Source organism: Poecilia formosa, unplaced genomic scaffold (assembly GCF_000485575.1).
Source record: "Poecilia formosa unplaced genomic scaffold, Poecilia_formosa-5.1.2 Scaffold460, whole genome shotgun sequence".
NCBI lineage: Eukaryota > Metazoa > Chordata > Actinopteri > Cyprinodontiformes > Poeciliidae > Poecilia > Poecilia formosa.
The window spans coordinates 91,732-105,439 of NW_006800399.1; the positions used below are offsets into that span (position 1 = coordinate 91,732).

General features: G+C 38.6%; 1 protein-coding gene across 1 annotated transcript in view; it reads right to left on the reverse strand.

The window, feature by feature from the left end:
- Positions 1 to 2,585: 2,585 nt before the first annotated feature.
- vstm2la (V-set and transmembrane domain containing 2 like a) overlaps positions 2,586 to 13,708 on the reverse strand; it is a 76,441-nt gene continuing 65,318 nt past the window's right edge. The window contains exons 2-4 of the mRNA XM_007577921.2: positions 7,631 to 7,800; positions 6,580 to 6,624; positions 2,586 to 4,387 (exon numbers count right to left, since the gene is read on the reverse strand). Coding sequence (XP_007577983.1) covers positions 3,953 to 4,387; positions 6,580 to 6,624; positions 7,631 to 7,800 — 650 coding nt within the window. The 3' untranslated portion in view covers positions 2,586 to 3,952. The remainder of the gene's footprint in view (positions 4,388 to 6,579; positions 6,625 to 7,630; positions 7,801 to 13,708) is intronic.

A 13,708-nucleotide genomic window follows, 5' to 3' on the forward strand; every position in this document is an offset into this window, starting at 1 on the left:
AGAACGGCTGAGCTCTGTCCTGTTCAGGACAGCATTGTGTAACGTGAACATCATGACGCTGAAATCCAACATGGGTCAAAGAGTCATGTGTAAATGAAGAAAACAGGAAGTCACCTCTGTTATCACAGCCCCTCAGTCAGGTGAGCCCTGAAAGCTGCCTTCCTCCCACCTCTGTAATCAATGTACATGTGCAGCGTCCGATGCATGCGTGTGTGTGTGTGTGTGTGTGTGTTGGGGACAAGATGGTCACATGTTTTGTATTTAGCTGGCCCCGGCTTTAATGCTAGTGAGCGCGGCAAGGCGCCTCTTTATCTCCTCCTGTGCTGTTGCTATTTATCCTGCTGCCATTGCTGACAGTAGCACCATTAGTCATCAGCTGCAGAGGGAGGGACATGCTTGGCAGCCCCCATTACACACAGTCAACAGCTTAACGCCGTTTCTTCTTAATGTTCGCAGACAGACACATGCAGAGAGCTGAAAGCAAAACCAGAGGTGATGAAGAAGAGAGAGGGGGAAAAGTCTTGATTAGAACCACTTAGCTACAGTTCACGAGGGTCAGTCGCTTTTTCACGTAAATAACCAGAGCCAATTTATTCTGGTTTCATGTACAATTTATTTAATTTGATAAAGGCATACACTTAGCGTGAGACCAAACATTCGAGAAGAAATGTACATGTTAACTCCCGTCCTAAACAGAGATCCATTTTTGTTTTTTTGATGAAACATCAAACCAAAGTTTGAAAACCAAACGGTGGTTCGTTAAATCACCGTTTGGTGTTCTGTCTGCAAACACAGCGGCTGCCCTCAGGAGCAGGACTGCTGCTGTTGCTTTCAGTCGATACAGCAGAGGTAAGACTGCTTGTGGAATTGGAGAGAAAAAGAAGATTTTAAAAAGCAGAAACAGGTTTAGTGTTTTTGTATATTTCTCTTTTTCATTGCCCAAGGGGTTTTCTAGCACATTAACACCCTGCGCCTCAAAGCTGCAGTAGGTAACTTTTATACAAATATGTTTTTTTACATATTTGTTAAAAAACATATTTTCATTGACCATATAATTGTTTCTATTTAGGGAATTTACTTTTGTAATTCCAATTTTCACAAACATATTTTTGATCAGATTTTGAGCTAGCATGAGGTGGTTTTCTAGCTGGATTTTGTAAATCTGCAATGGAAAGACTTTTTTTTTCCCACTTCAACAACCGTGTTTTACTACAGGTGGAAATGACAAAGAAGAAAACAGGAAGTGGTGGGAAGATGATGGCACAGCACATTGTTAGTGACTTATCGCGTAATTTTAATTGCGCTTCTTATTTAATGGAAACAACGTAATTTTGGAATAGTTTCTTTAACTTTAGTTGAATATTGACAAAGTTTTGTTCGCATTTATAATGGAAACACAGTTACTATGTCCTGACAGTGTAATATGACAAAGGTAATCCAGTTACTATGACTGTCTGCAGATATGCAGTGCTCCAATCAGTCAGGAGGAGGGGCTTAGCGCTGTCAATCATGCTTGAGTACACGCTGCCTAATGTGCTAATGGCAGAGAAATAACTTATCATCCCAAAAAAACCTGTTTATCTGCCGTACTAACTGTATTTATGCAGGAAAAGATAAACTCAAGTTTTTCACAAGTTATCTCTCACGACTATGGTTGCCACCCGTCCCTTAAAATACGGAACCGTCCCGTATTGAACCGAAACGGGACGCGGTTTGTTCCGTACTCTACAAATGTGGATGTGTAATAATAAATAAGAGGTCCCATATAAGGTATATAGTTTATAAATACCTGCCCCAGTCATTGTTTGACTCACGGTGTTGGTGTTGCGATATTGTGCCCAACTGCTTTCTGGGTAACACAGACCAACCAACACGCTGCCGCCACTGTTCGGCCGGGGGGGGGGCTTTATATATAAAGCCCCCCCCTAACCCGGGGCTTTATATATATAGGGACTGGTCCCTTGGTAACCCTAGTTGAAGCACCTCCCACCCCCCCGCTATGAGACTAGGATGATGTGCATTAGTGGGTGTGCCTTATTTTGATTTCTGAAAGGTGGCAACCCTAGACACAACACTGTGACAGTTTCAACAAATATGTAAAAAAAAAAAAATATATATATATATATATATATATATATATATATACAAAAAAAACAACATTTTTTAATAAAAGGTCCATACTGCAGCTTTAGTAGATCCATCAGAATGAAATATTTCCAAGTAAGCATTGTTTTTCTGAGACTACAGCAGAGTTGCAGCAGTCTGTTCTTGCCAGCGCTTCACATCCAGAAGCTTCAGAAACAGTGAGAGTACTAAGATACGTCAGGGAGGAAAACTCCTTTCTGAGCAGCTATGAAGAAAACATCATTCTTCTGTCTGTACAGCACTTTAGGAGAGCAGGAATGCAACAAAGATGGCTTTTAAAAATGTCAAACTGACAAGACTTCAATAAATAAAGGAATAAAAACAGACACTGAGTCCTTTACAAAAAAGACAAATAAAACTCATAGTGACAAAAATGCCTTTGTGTATGTTGATTGAAAAAGATTTTTTTTAAGAAAATTACTAAACATGCACTTACTTTGTTTTTTGAAATATACAGTTTTATGTACAGAGTGGATTAGAGGCTTGTAGAGGATTGAGGCTTTTTTTCATACTATCAATGAGCACTGGGTGAGAGAACCAAGGTGGGAGAGAAATTATTTACCCCATAAAATGACGCTGCTGTGCAAAAGCCTTACAGTTTCCCACATTTTTTTCTGGTTTTAGCCACAAACTTCATGATTTACAGGGTTTTATGTGATAAACCAACACAAAGTAGTGCAAAACTGCAGATAGGATGAAAGAAATAATGTAAACTAGATTAAAAATACTTGATAAGATTTTATCTTTGTGCAGTGCATTTCCTTTAAAAATGAACACTATACTTTTTAAGATTTTCCAACAAAAAAAACAAAACAAAACAAAACTGAAAACTATGTAGGATTTGTTTGCACTTTGTGTTTGATATAAAATACCAAATAAAATAAAAGGCATTTAAATTTGTGGTTACAATGTGACAAATATAATAATTTCAAGAGATGCCTTTTGCAGGGTTATACATTAAGTGAGATCACAGTCTGGTTATACATTTACAGTCAATAATTAGAAGCATATTTAATTTGATTAATTTAGTGTCTAAGGTTTAATTCTTTCCTGACTTAAAAAAAACACATAAAACAGATTCATTTGTTTGGACCTGCAGCAAAAGGTGGGGAGGAAAATTTCTACTTTCTGAACTGTAAAGCGATTGTTGGGAAAATAGCATCTGTAATGTTTTATTATTAATATTTATTGAAATCTCCCCATTCTCTGTGAACTATTCAGGATCTGTCCCTGGATCAGACAGAAAGTTCATTACTAATGAGTCTGTGCAACGTCTACATCATCATCCATGAACACAAACACAGTAAAATATCAACTCAAGAGCTGAAGCCGAGACCAGAAAGAAATCAGCAGGTTTTATATGTTGGACTTTAGAGGACTGTGTGAATAGAAGCACTTGGAATTGAACCAGTGAGAAAATATTCCACTTCCTGTTTGTCTGGGCGAATGGAGTGACAGTAAGGCAGTGGAAGGTGTGATCATGTCTTTTACAGGATCTGGAGTTCAAGCAACATATTATTTACTGGTTAATAGACAGACTAAAGTCTTTTCTTTTTTAGTAGGTTATCTAGTTGTGGATGCTGAGATCAGAAACAGTAAAGCTGCCTAGATCTACCCCAGGAACCAGTTCATCTAAACTTCTGCACAGCATCAACATAAATAAAAACCACAAAACTGCTCCCCCCTCACAGTTCACTCCCTGCGCTCTTTACAGCCATATTAAACGTTTCTATGGATTCTGGGTTTCTTCTGTGTGAGAGGGAAGCTGCTTTCTGTGACCAAACATCTGGTTCTGTGACCTCTGGCTTTACAGAGCGCAGCTCGGCTCGTTGGAGCAGTCACTGTGGTTATTGTCGGCGCCGCTCCTCTTCAGCTCCCTGGCAGCGTTGTGCTGCGGCCCGTCGCCGCCGTGGCTGTGGCCGTGGTGGGGGGCCGCCTGGGGCCGCTTGCCGTGCTCCAGGTGGGGCCCATGGTTCTGGTGATGGCCACCGCCATGCGGCTCTGCATCGACGAACGCTGTCCCCGCCTTGGTGTCGTCCCCGGCCTCGAAGTTGGCGTCGCGCTCGGGGCCGGCGGCGGCGCTCTCTGGCACCACCTGCAGGTAGGCTCTGACACGGTGGTGGCGGGCCCCGGCCTCGTCACTGAAGTCGATCACGCGGCATTCATAGGTGCCTTCATCTGACGTTTTGACCCGGGAGAGGCGGAGCTTGTGGGAGATGTTGCTTCCCACGACCTTCACAACCTGGCAACGACAGAGGAAGAGTTTATAATGATGCTGTTCGATTTACTAATATTATTACTTTATTATTTTCAGTTTTTCTTCATTAGTAGTAGCATTGTTATTTTATTATGTTAGCACTGGGAGAAGACAGAGGAGCTCAATTTTTTTTTTTACATGTAGTAATTTGATAATAATGATTTTAGTCTAGTATCTATTAAGAACCATGTTTTCGTGTCGGGATTTGAACCGTTTCATGTTTGGACATTCAGACGCTCCAAACTTTTCCCCACAAACAGAAACAGAAACTTTCCGTCCTCTGATCATTTATGGGATATTGATTACTCAGGAGATTTTTCTCATGGATGTTAGCCTATGTTTCACATCTTTTCTCTTCATTCTTTATAGAATATATTTATGTAATATCAGAAGATAAAACCAGTGGCGCAAAAAGTGGGTATGCAGCACATGCAACGCATAGGGGCGCTGCACCAGAGGGGGCATCAAAACCCCGTCTGGAGGGGGCGGCGCGCCCATGATGCCTTCATACACTTCACCGTGCACATGTAAATGTAGCGAGTTTGACCTTTTGCGTGTTTTCGTCTGGGGGGTTAGGGGGGTAGTGCGACTGTATGTTTTCTATTCACCCTTACACACCTTCCTTTGGGGGGGGCCCGATTTATGTTTTCGCATCCACCTGAATAATATGTAGTTGCGCCACTGGATAAAACAAATATGGTTCAACATAAAAGCTTCAGGATGACTTTGGGGCTGAAATCCTCCACAGCGTCTTTTTCCCTGAGTTCCACTCAGAGAGGATGAGTCTGTGGGACATCAGAAATATGACTCCCATTTATCACATACCTCTGTTCTGTTCTATTGTGTGTGTGTGTGTGTGTGTGCGTGTGTGTGTGTGTGTTCAGCAGCGGTCCCTGTGTTTGTAAACATGTTTGTGTCTTTACTTATACTGTCTTATACGTTGAACGAGAACTCATGACGAATACTTTCACAGCGACGTGGCCTGCAGTGTTTGACTCCATCTACACAACACACACACTTACACACACACATACAGAGGCTGGTGCTTCCGTTACAGCAGCGCATCAGCTTGTCTGTCTGGGGAAGGAGAGAGAATTCATCTTTATGTTTGTGAATTCTTCTGAAAATTATATCAGAATATTTTCTTCACTTATGAAGCTCTAATTTTAAATCCATTCAAAATTTTGGGATGCAAGTTATTGATAAATGAGTTAATTTAAAGTTAATCAATCTTATTGATCAACTAATGATTCATTGATAAGCAGCCATTTTCTTAAGAACCTGAGTTTTCATTCACATAAAAAGGTACATCTGTCGTTCCATAACATATATGGATTAAGTTTATTATATGCTGAATTTTGAAATAGCATTAAACCCTAACCTTATATTGTGTGGGCTATATTAAATACTGAGTAAACTGAAAATTGTTATCTCATATTATTAAACTTGAACATATTTATAAAATATAATGTAACATGAACCTTTCTGCTTGCTCAATAGATAAATAGACTATTAAAATATATGAAACTTAAGTAGCATGTTGCATCCCAAACCAGACTCTGTTTGGACCGCTTCTCTTTCCTGTTCTGGTATGGCCCCGCCATCTTCATTTCTGTATCAACTGAGGATGACCAGCAGCAGCCAAAATACAAAACTAAAAAAAGGGCTAAGTGGACATTATTAGTTAATTGATTCAAACTGATTGTAATCTAATAAACCATTAATTGACAATTTATTGCAAGTCAGTAAAATCTTTAGCTTGAGTTTTGTCATCATAAAGTAAATGTAATAATAATTTGCTGAATATTAAATCAATCTGTTGAAGTAATTTCCAGGTTTTGCTCGACATTTTTTCAACATAATGAGGCTCTCTGGACTTTTCCCTCCTTTGTGGCCTCTTCCTGTCAGTGTTTGTCACTGCGATGCTTCATTTTGCCCATTAAGGTAAGGAGGGTTCTTAGAATCTGGACGCCTCAGAAGGACTCTGAGCCACCGTTGAGCAGCAGCGATCCCAACACTCTGGTCTCATCCTGACACTCACCGTCAGGATGAGACGGTGAGTGTCAGTGTGTGATCTGGAGCATTGGCTGCACTGTGAGCCGCATAGAACTGAAAAACACACACTGTGTAACACAAAGACAGACACCATGACCTGCTCAGGAAGCGCTCTGACTCACACTGATCTTTGTAGCATCCTTCGGCGTTTCCTCCTCAGGAGACACCTTAGAAAAACAGAAGAATGTCAAAGAATCAACAGGTTTAAATTTTAACTGATTACTGACATTTGATGTCAATATTAACAACTGAAGGAGTGAACCTCCTGTTTAGTTGGACAATTCTGTGGTTACTTTCTGAAACCTATCATTTTCCAAACATACGGAGACTCCACTGACAAGCCCTTCATCATAACATTACACTGAGCTGAAATCATTTTTAGTCAACAGATTGTGTGCCTGAGCCTGTCAGATTATGCTGTGCTTATGTTTATATTAATAACCGTGGACATATTTATAAAATACAATGTAACATGAACCTTTCTGGTTGCTCAATAGATAAATAGACTATTAAAATATATGAAACTTAAGTAGCACGTTGCGACTGGATAAACAGCTGCGCTGAGCTGTTTATCCAGTTTCCTGTGATTATATTTATTAAAGATTAGTTTTATTGTCCTGGTTTGAAACTCAGCAGGCTTTTAAAATGTAACATGCACTTCCTTTTGTCTTGAGTGTCTGCGTTTGAGCCTGGAGTCTGACAGGACCCGACAGGACAAAGGTAATGTCCAACAAAAATCTGTGACTTTTTTTTAATAGAGATTATTTCTATTGTTATGTTAAAAGTTTGACTCTGTGACTGAAAGGTACCAAAAAACATAAAAAAACAAAACTCAGTGTGGAATAAGGTCTTGAATGGTACTTTACTGTAATACATTTAAAACTTGAATGGATCCGTAATGTGGTGCGAACTGAGACTTTTAGCTGCTGCCATTCACTATGACATTTTTCTCATGTTATCAGTGATCAGCCAATAGATAATCATCCTGATATGTGTTTACTTCATGCTTTTTCAGTATTGAGGAAAAATTCCTGTATCTTGTTGAAAAGTTACTTATGAGTTAGTTTTGTCTTATTTTAACCATGCTTAGCCATTTGAACTAGAAATTAGACCAAAATTGCTTGGTGTTGTGTTTTTGCAGTGAAGTGCACAAATCAGTCAGAGTTTTTGTACCTCATTAGTCGTCCAGGGCTGCTGGTCCGTCCACTCCAGGTGGTTCCTGATGTACCACCACTGGATCTCCAGCGAGTAGGACGGCGTTCCTGCTCCTCTGAAGGAACAGGCCATCTCCACGTCCTGGCCTCTCTGGGCAGTCATGTCATGGGGAACCTCAGTAAACATGGCTGGGAACACAGAGAGCAGACAGTGTCATTATGAGTGGATTCAGTCCAGAGAGGAAGGAGAACCTTAGTGGGTTGAGGTTAGGCCGACTAACCAAGGTAAGTAAAATATAAATGCATATCTTTGTTATTGATTTTATCTAAATTGAACTCAACTCAATAAAACCAACTTCTCATATAAAAAGAACAACCTGAACAACCAGTGGCATGACCTCTTGTTGCCATATCAACCTTCAGACCAATCAGATATCCAGCTTCTATACACCACAAATCTGGAACAAACTCTAAGAAAACTGCATAACAGCTGAAACACTGAGTTGCCTTTAGTTCCTAGTAACTGGAACATTACTCAATATATTGATCAATATATCTGATGTGTATTCAAGATTTTCATGATGGCATTTGACAAAATGTAATGTTTATTGCTTGTTTCATAATTAGTGACTATATGATGTTTTTATGATGTAAAGCTCTTTGAAATGATTTTTCAGCTAAAAGTTTTAACTCATGTTAAACCATTTTTTTTATCTTACTATCCTTACACATTATGCTGCAATGGCCCATGTAAAGCAAGCCTTTTATTATTAATATAGGAATAGTTTCACAAATCTTTGATAAAAATATTACAGCCCTAAAATGTTGCAGAACATACAAAGGTACAGATTAAAGGAGAAACAAATTAATTATAGTCCAAATGTGTAAAATAAACCTATGCAAATGCATCTAATAAAGTAATGCAGCACCACTTTTACACTTTTTAAATTCATGATAACATATAAAAGTGTCAGTTGAAATGTTTAAATTTGATCAGTTTTAATTTGAAAGGAATCTTTGATTAGAAACCGAACACATTTTCAGCAAAGATTAATAACATATTTACTAACATAAAAAATATGCCTATCAGTCTTTTAATGAATTTGTTAAGTGTAAAAGTTGTGTGTAAGTTTTAAGTGCATCTGCAGTGACTTCACACTAAAATATGAAGGCTGTTATTTTCCTCCAGCCATTAGAACCAAAGCATTATTTACTAAACGGTTTCTGAGTGTAGAGGCCCAACTGTACAGAAGATAATGAAAAAACACATTAACCATGATAAACCAGACCTGAGACACTCACATGTTTCACTGATGCATGTATGGTTATTAAATAAAAGAATTACTAGAAATGATAAATCCAATTATATGATACTTGCAGTGTGAAGCAGTTAAACAGCACTAAACTCCTGAGACTAATTATTGAACATTTAGTTATCGTTAACTAAATGAATGTGTCCTTCATGCACCAACACTATTGTCCTAATTGATACTTGGATTTTTCTTTTGCAAAGTGGAAACTGGAGTGCAGCCAAGTGAACTATGAAGAAGCTTTAAAGATATCTGAATTTATTTTACAACTAAAAGAGTTTAGCATATATGATAGCAAATATGATCACAAAGAAGGTTTCTATGTGAGATATCCTGATCTTAGATTAAATGTCACAAAAATATTAGAAATAAAACGGAGAATGACTTGAGTGAAGATTTTCAGGCTACCCTTTCAGACTCTAGCGGTTCCTCACCCTGAGGAGTGAAGAAAGGGCATCAAGTCCAGCATCAAATGTCAAATCTCTCAGAGGACCCGGGCCACACTCCACGTCTGATTGGCAGGAATGCAACTAGCAGACCCTCATGGAAATGTTAACTGTCCCTGAGCTGTAGGGATTCTTGTTAAGCAAGTTTTAAAACAAAAGGTTACCCACTGTCTTACCATCTTATATGGAAAAGATCAAAAGTGAGTGCCAGCTTTTAAAACACAATGGCCAACTTCAATGTACATGTAACATTTTTTCTCTGACTCTTGAATATTCCAGAGCTGTCAAAGTTTCCAATAGCCTTCTTTTAAACTGCTGAGTCAGGAATAAACTTCACAACTGAGACCAGATCAAAACATTTCCTTTCACATCTTCAAGAAAACATGAAAAAAAGTTCTGTTTGGGTCACAGCAGACAGAAAAAGGATTTTAATTTCAGCTATTTTGACATTCTTCAGCTGCACATGTGGAGTTCCTCAAGGAGCCGTCCTGGGTGCTGTTCGTTTCTCCCTTTAACTAAACTGATCGTAAAATGTTAAAGATTCACTAAAGTGTCTACTAAACTCTTGAGATGACATCAAAGCAATAAAAATGTTGTAATCTTTCATTTAACCTTATTGAGAAAGATTTACAGCGCTGGTCAAAACTCCCAAATTCTCTTCAAGCCCTCGTGTCTGTAATCAAAATGGATGTACTTCCGTGAGTTAACTTTGACTCCTCAGTGATTCCTCTTGCACTGCCAAGAGGTTACTGGGACAAGCTGCACTCTCTCATATCTAAATTTATTTGGAATGGGAAGAAACCTCATTTGAAATTGAGAACACTTCAACGAGATAAAACGCTTGGGGATTGAATCCTGAGGTCTCTGTTTCTTGGAAACCAATTGAAGAAAATCTATCCAAACCATACAGGCTGGAGAACTTGATATATTCTAAGATACCTCCTAACGAGACTAAATCAAGTTAGGACCCATAATTTCTTCTCTTCTTAGTCTTCTTCGTCATTCAGTGCTGAATCTCACAAACACCAACCTGAAATGGCATAAGCACTCTCCTTTATTTAATGACTTTTCTATCCTCATTGGAAACAAACCATTCTCCTTCCATAGGTGGAGAGATAAGGGTGTCAATGTCCTCAAAGACCTTATGAACAATGATGGCCTGCGTTCTTTTAGTGACCTACAAACTGCGTATAATTTACCAGGTTCTACTTTTCAGGTTCTTCTTTTATTTACAACTCCGATCGGCCATGAAAGCGTGCGGTGTGTCATGGGGTGTGCCTCTCCCAACCCATCCCTTACAACAACTTCTTGTCGCGGGATCAGACACGTGGCATTGTTTCTAAATTATATACATTTATTTCAGACCCTCGTGCCAGACTCCCTGTAGAAAATACATGGGGGAGAGATCTTTCCTTTATGGGAGATATAGAAATCTGCTGGGATACAGTATGGGAGAACCTCCACAACACATCCAAAAACTCTGACCATCAGCTTATTCACTTTAAATTTATCCATAGGATGTACTGAACACCCAGGAAACGTCATGCTATGAAAATGATCACATCTCCTACTTGTGACTTATGTACACTTAAGACTCCAGGCTCTTTTATGCACATGTATTGGGATTGTCCCAGTGTGGCTGCTTTCTGGAGACAAACTTCCACTACGTTGAGTGATTTGCTTAAAGCTAACATTCAATTATCACCATCTTTGTTTCTACTTAATGACGATTCCACTTTAGAACTTTCCTCGCAACAAAAGCGCATGCTATGGGCCTCACTGCAGCTAAGAAGATGTTGGCTCTACGATGGCAACCACCACACTTACTGGCTTGGCAACAATGGGCCAACTCCTTCCTAGAAATCATCATGATGGAGAGGTCAGTGGCCAGGATGCACTCGGCCAGTCAAAAAACAATCAGCCCATGGGATGCAGCTTATTCTTTGGTTAGAGAAAGAGTGCAACATAATTCTATGTAATCCTTTCAATATGTAAATGTAAGTGATGATTTAATCTTCGCAACTGTCCACTTCCATATTTGTTATCACTTTGAGATCAGGGTAGGGGGTCGCCATGGGGTTGAGGGTTGGGAGGTTGGGGAGGCCACACTGCCTTTTCTATTTCTATGTTGTATCCCACCTATTGTAACTATACTGTAATGTACATGTTGTGGATGTAAAACAACTAAAATAAAACCATTTGATCACAAAAAATGTTGTAATCCTTGATAAATAAAAAAAGAGATCATTTTAGTTTGGTGGAAGTGTGTCTGCTGGTTACACTGCTGTCAAAAAAGAGAAAAATAAAAATCACTAATGACTACCCATATAACTTCATTGCTATTTGATTTTATTTGTGTTGAAAAACAAATTAGTTAGAATTTTTTTATTGAACTGGAATTTCACTTTCTTTGGTGAATTTTAATAGTTTTTATTTTCTCCAATCAATTTTATCTATTGATTGGCTCAACCTGCATCTTGGTCCAGTTTATATGTTCTTAAATGTGCATTTAGAGATGAACTGGACTTAATATCCACAACGATAAAAGCTCATATTTAGTGATGGATCCAATCTAATAGTTAAACTAAAAATAAATCTAGGTCTGAAAATCAGTCACTGAGCCCTTTTACTTGTATGAGCAATAATAATCAAACCACTGTTACCAGCTTAGCAACTTTGTTGCTATACTAAGCAACATTTCAGACAAAAAGAATTGGTATCTGCATTAAAAACAGAATAGGCTTTTTAAATATTGGTGATTGGCCAGAAAACTGTAATCAGTGCAAAATCTGATCTAATCCAGTGCATTTTATAGTCAGTTTTATCCAAAGCCCTGTACTGGTACCAAAAGGTACTTTAAAAAACTTCCATTTAAATATGACCAAATAAAATACCTTTCCTTTCAGTCAAACACATCCCTGCCTAACATTTACACTGAACACATTAAACTCAACCTATTCCTGATGGAAAGCTTTGCCTCGTTTATTAGCTGTCAAAATGTTTCATTCTTATCAGATGGTTCTTATCATGTTTCTATCCTGTCATCTCCTGATCCGTTTGGAGAGAAGAGTGACACACTAATTGTGTTTTTAATTATTAAACAACTCCAGCGTGACATTCTTGGCAGTTTTGACGGTTTTTAAACCTTTGACCCTTTGATTCTCAGTCATTGTAATGTGTCAATCCTGTGCCAACAGAGTGCTGATTTTCCTCTTGATTCATGGACTAATGTCACCCTGTGAGTCTGCATTATGGATCTGTCTTGTATTACAAGAACAGAACAAGCCTATGGTCATCCCACCCTGTACATTGATCAAATCTGCTTGTATTTTTCATTTGTGACACCTGAAACACACCAGCTATTGATTTGACATTACAGAGAAACAATGCCTCCAGCACCTTTGGTGGAGAATATTCAAACCTGAGACAGAAACTGCTGGGTGAGATGCAGAACCTCTGAAATGATACCAAACAATTATATTATTTTTCTACCACAGGGCTGTGAGGAACGCAACACAATCAACAGGTAACATTTTGTTGGTCATCATGAGTCTATCTATCATGACTCATAGATAAATGAACAAAAAGTAAGTTATATTTGTGAACTGGAAGAAAAAAAAATGTCACGGTTTTAAAATCTTTTTACAATTAAAAATGATGAAAGATCGATTTATGTACAGCTGTAAGTGATACAGAATATAATGATGGACAGCAATTTTCAGGTTTTACCACAGATTCTCAGTGGATTTATGTCTAGACTTTGACTGGGCCATTCTAAAACAAGCACCTAAACTGTTGGCTTGTAGGTCTGACATTAACCTCTTTCAACCATTCAATGTGAATGAAATGTGAAAAACATCAAGAATGTTCCAGGGGTGTGAATATTTGTGCAAAGCTTTGTAAGAGATGTTTGTCATTCAGGATTTTGTAAAAATCATGAATGATTATTACCCAGGGTTGCTTATTATTATTGAAATAATCACCAATTAATTTCAATTAATCATTGGCTGATGTAAACAGACCAAAACTGGCCTCTGTTTTGTTGAAAGAACAACTCAGTTTTGCATTCCGTACTGTTTCACAGATTTATTCTAACAGTATAGATGAGCTCTGCTTGAGGAATGTACACACATTATTACAGTCTGTTTTATTCAGTTATCCATGGCTTCCCTTCCTGTTTCACTCTGCTCTACCTCCCCTGAGTGTCTCCTATTAACAGCCAAACCTAACAGTCACAGAGTCGAAGCTGAAGCTGTGAAATGGCTGCAGTCATTGGTTGCTCTGAAGCATTATCACCGTCCCAAAGTAACCAGTGGAAGGCTCTGAAACCAGTTAGGTGTT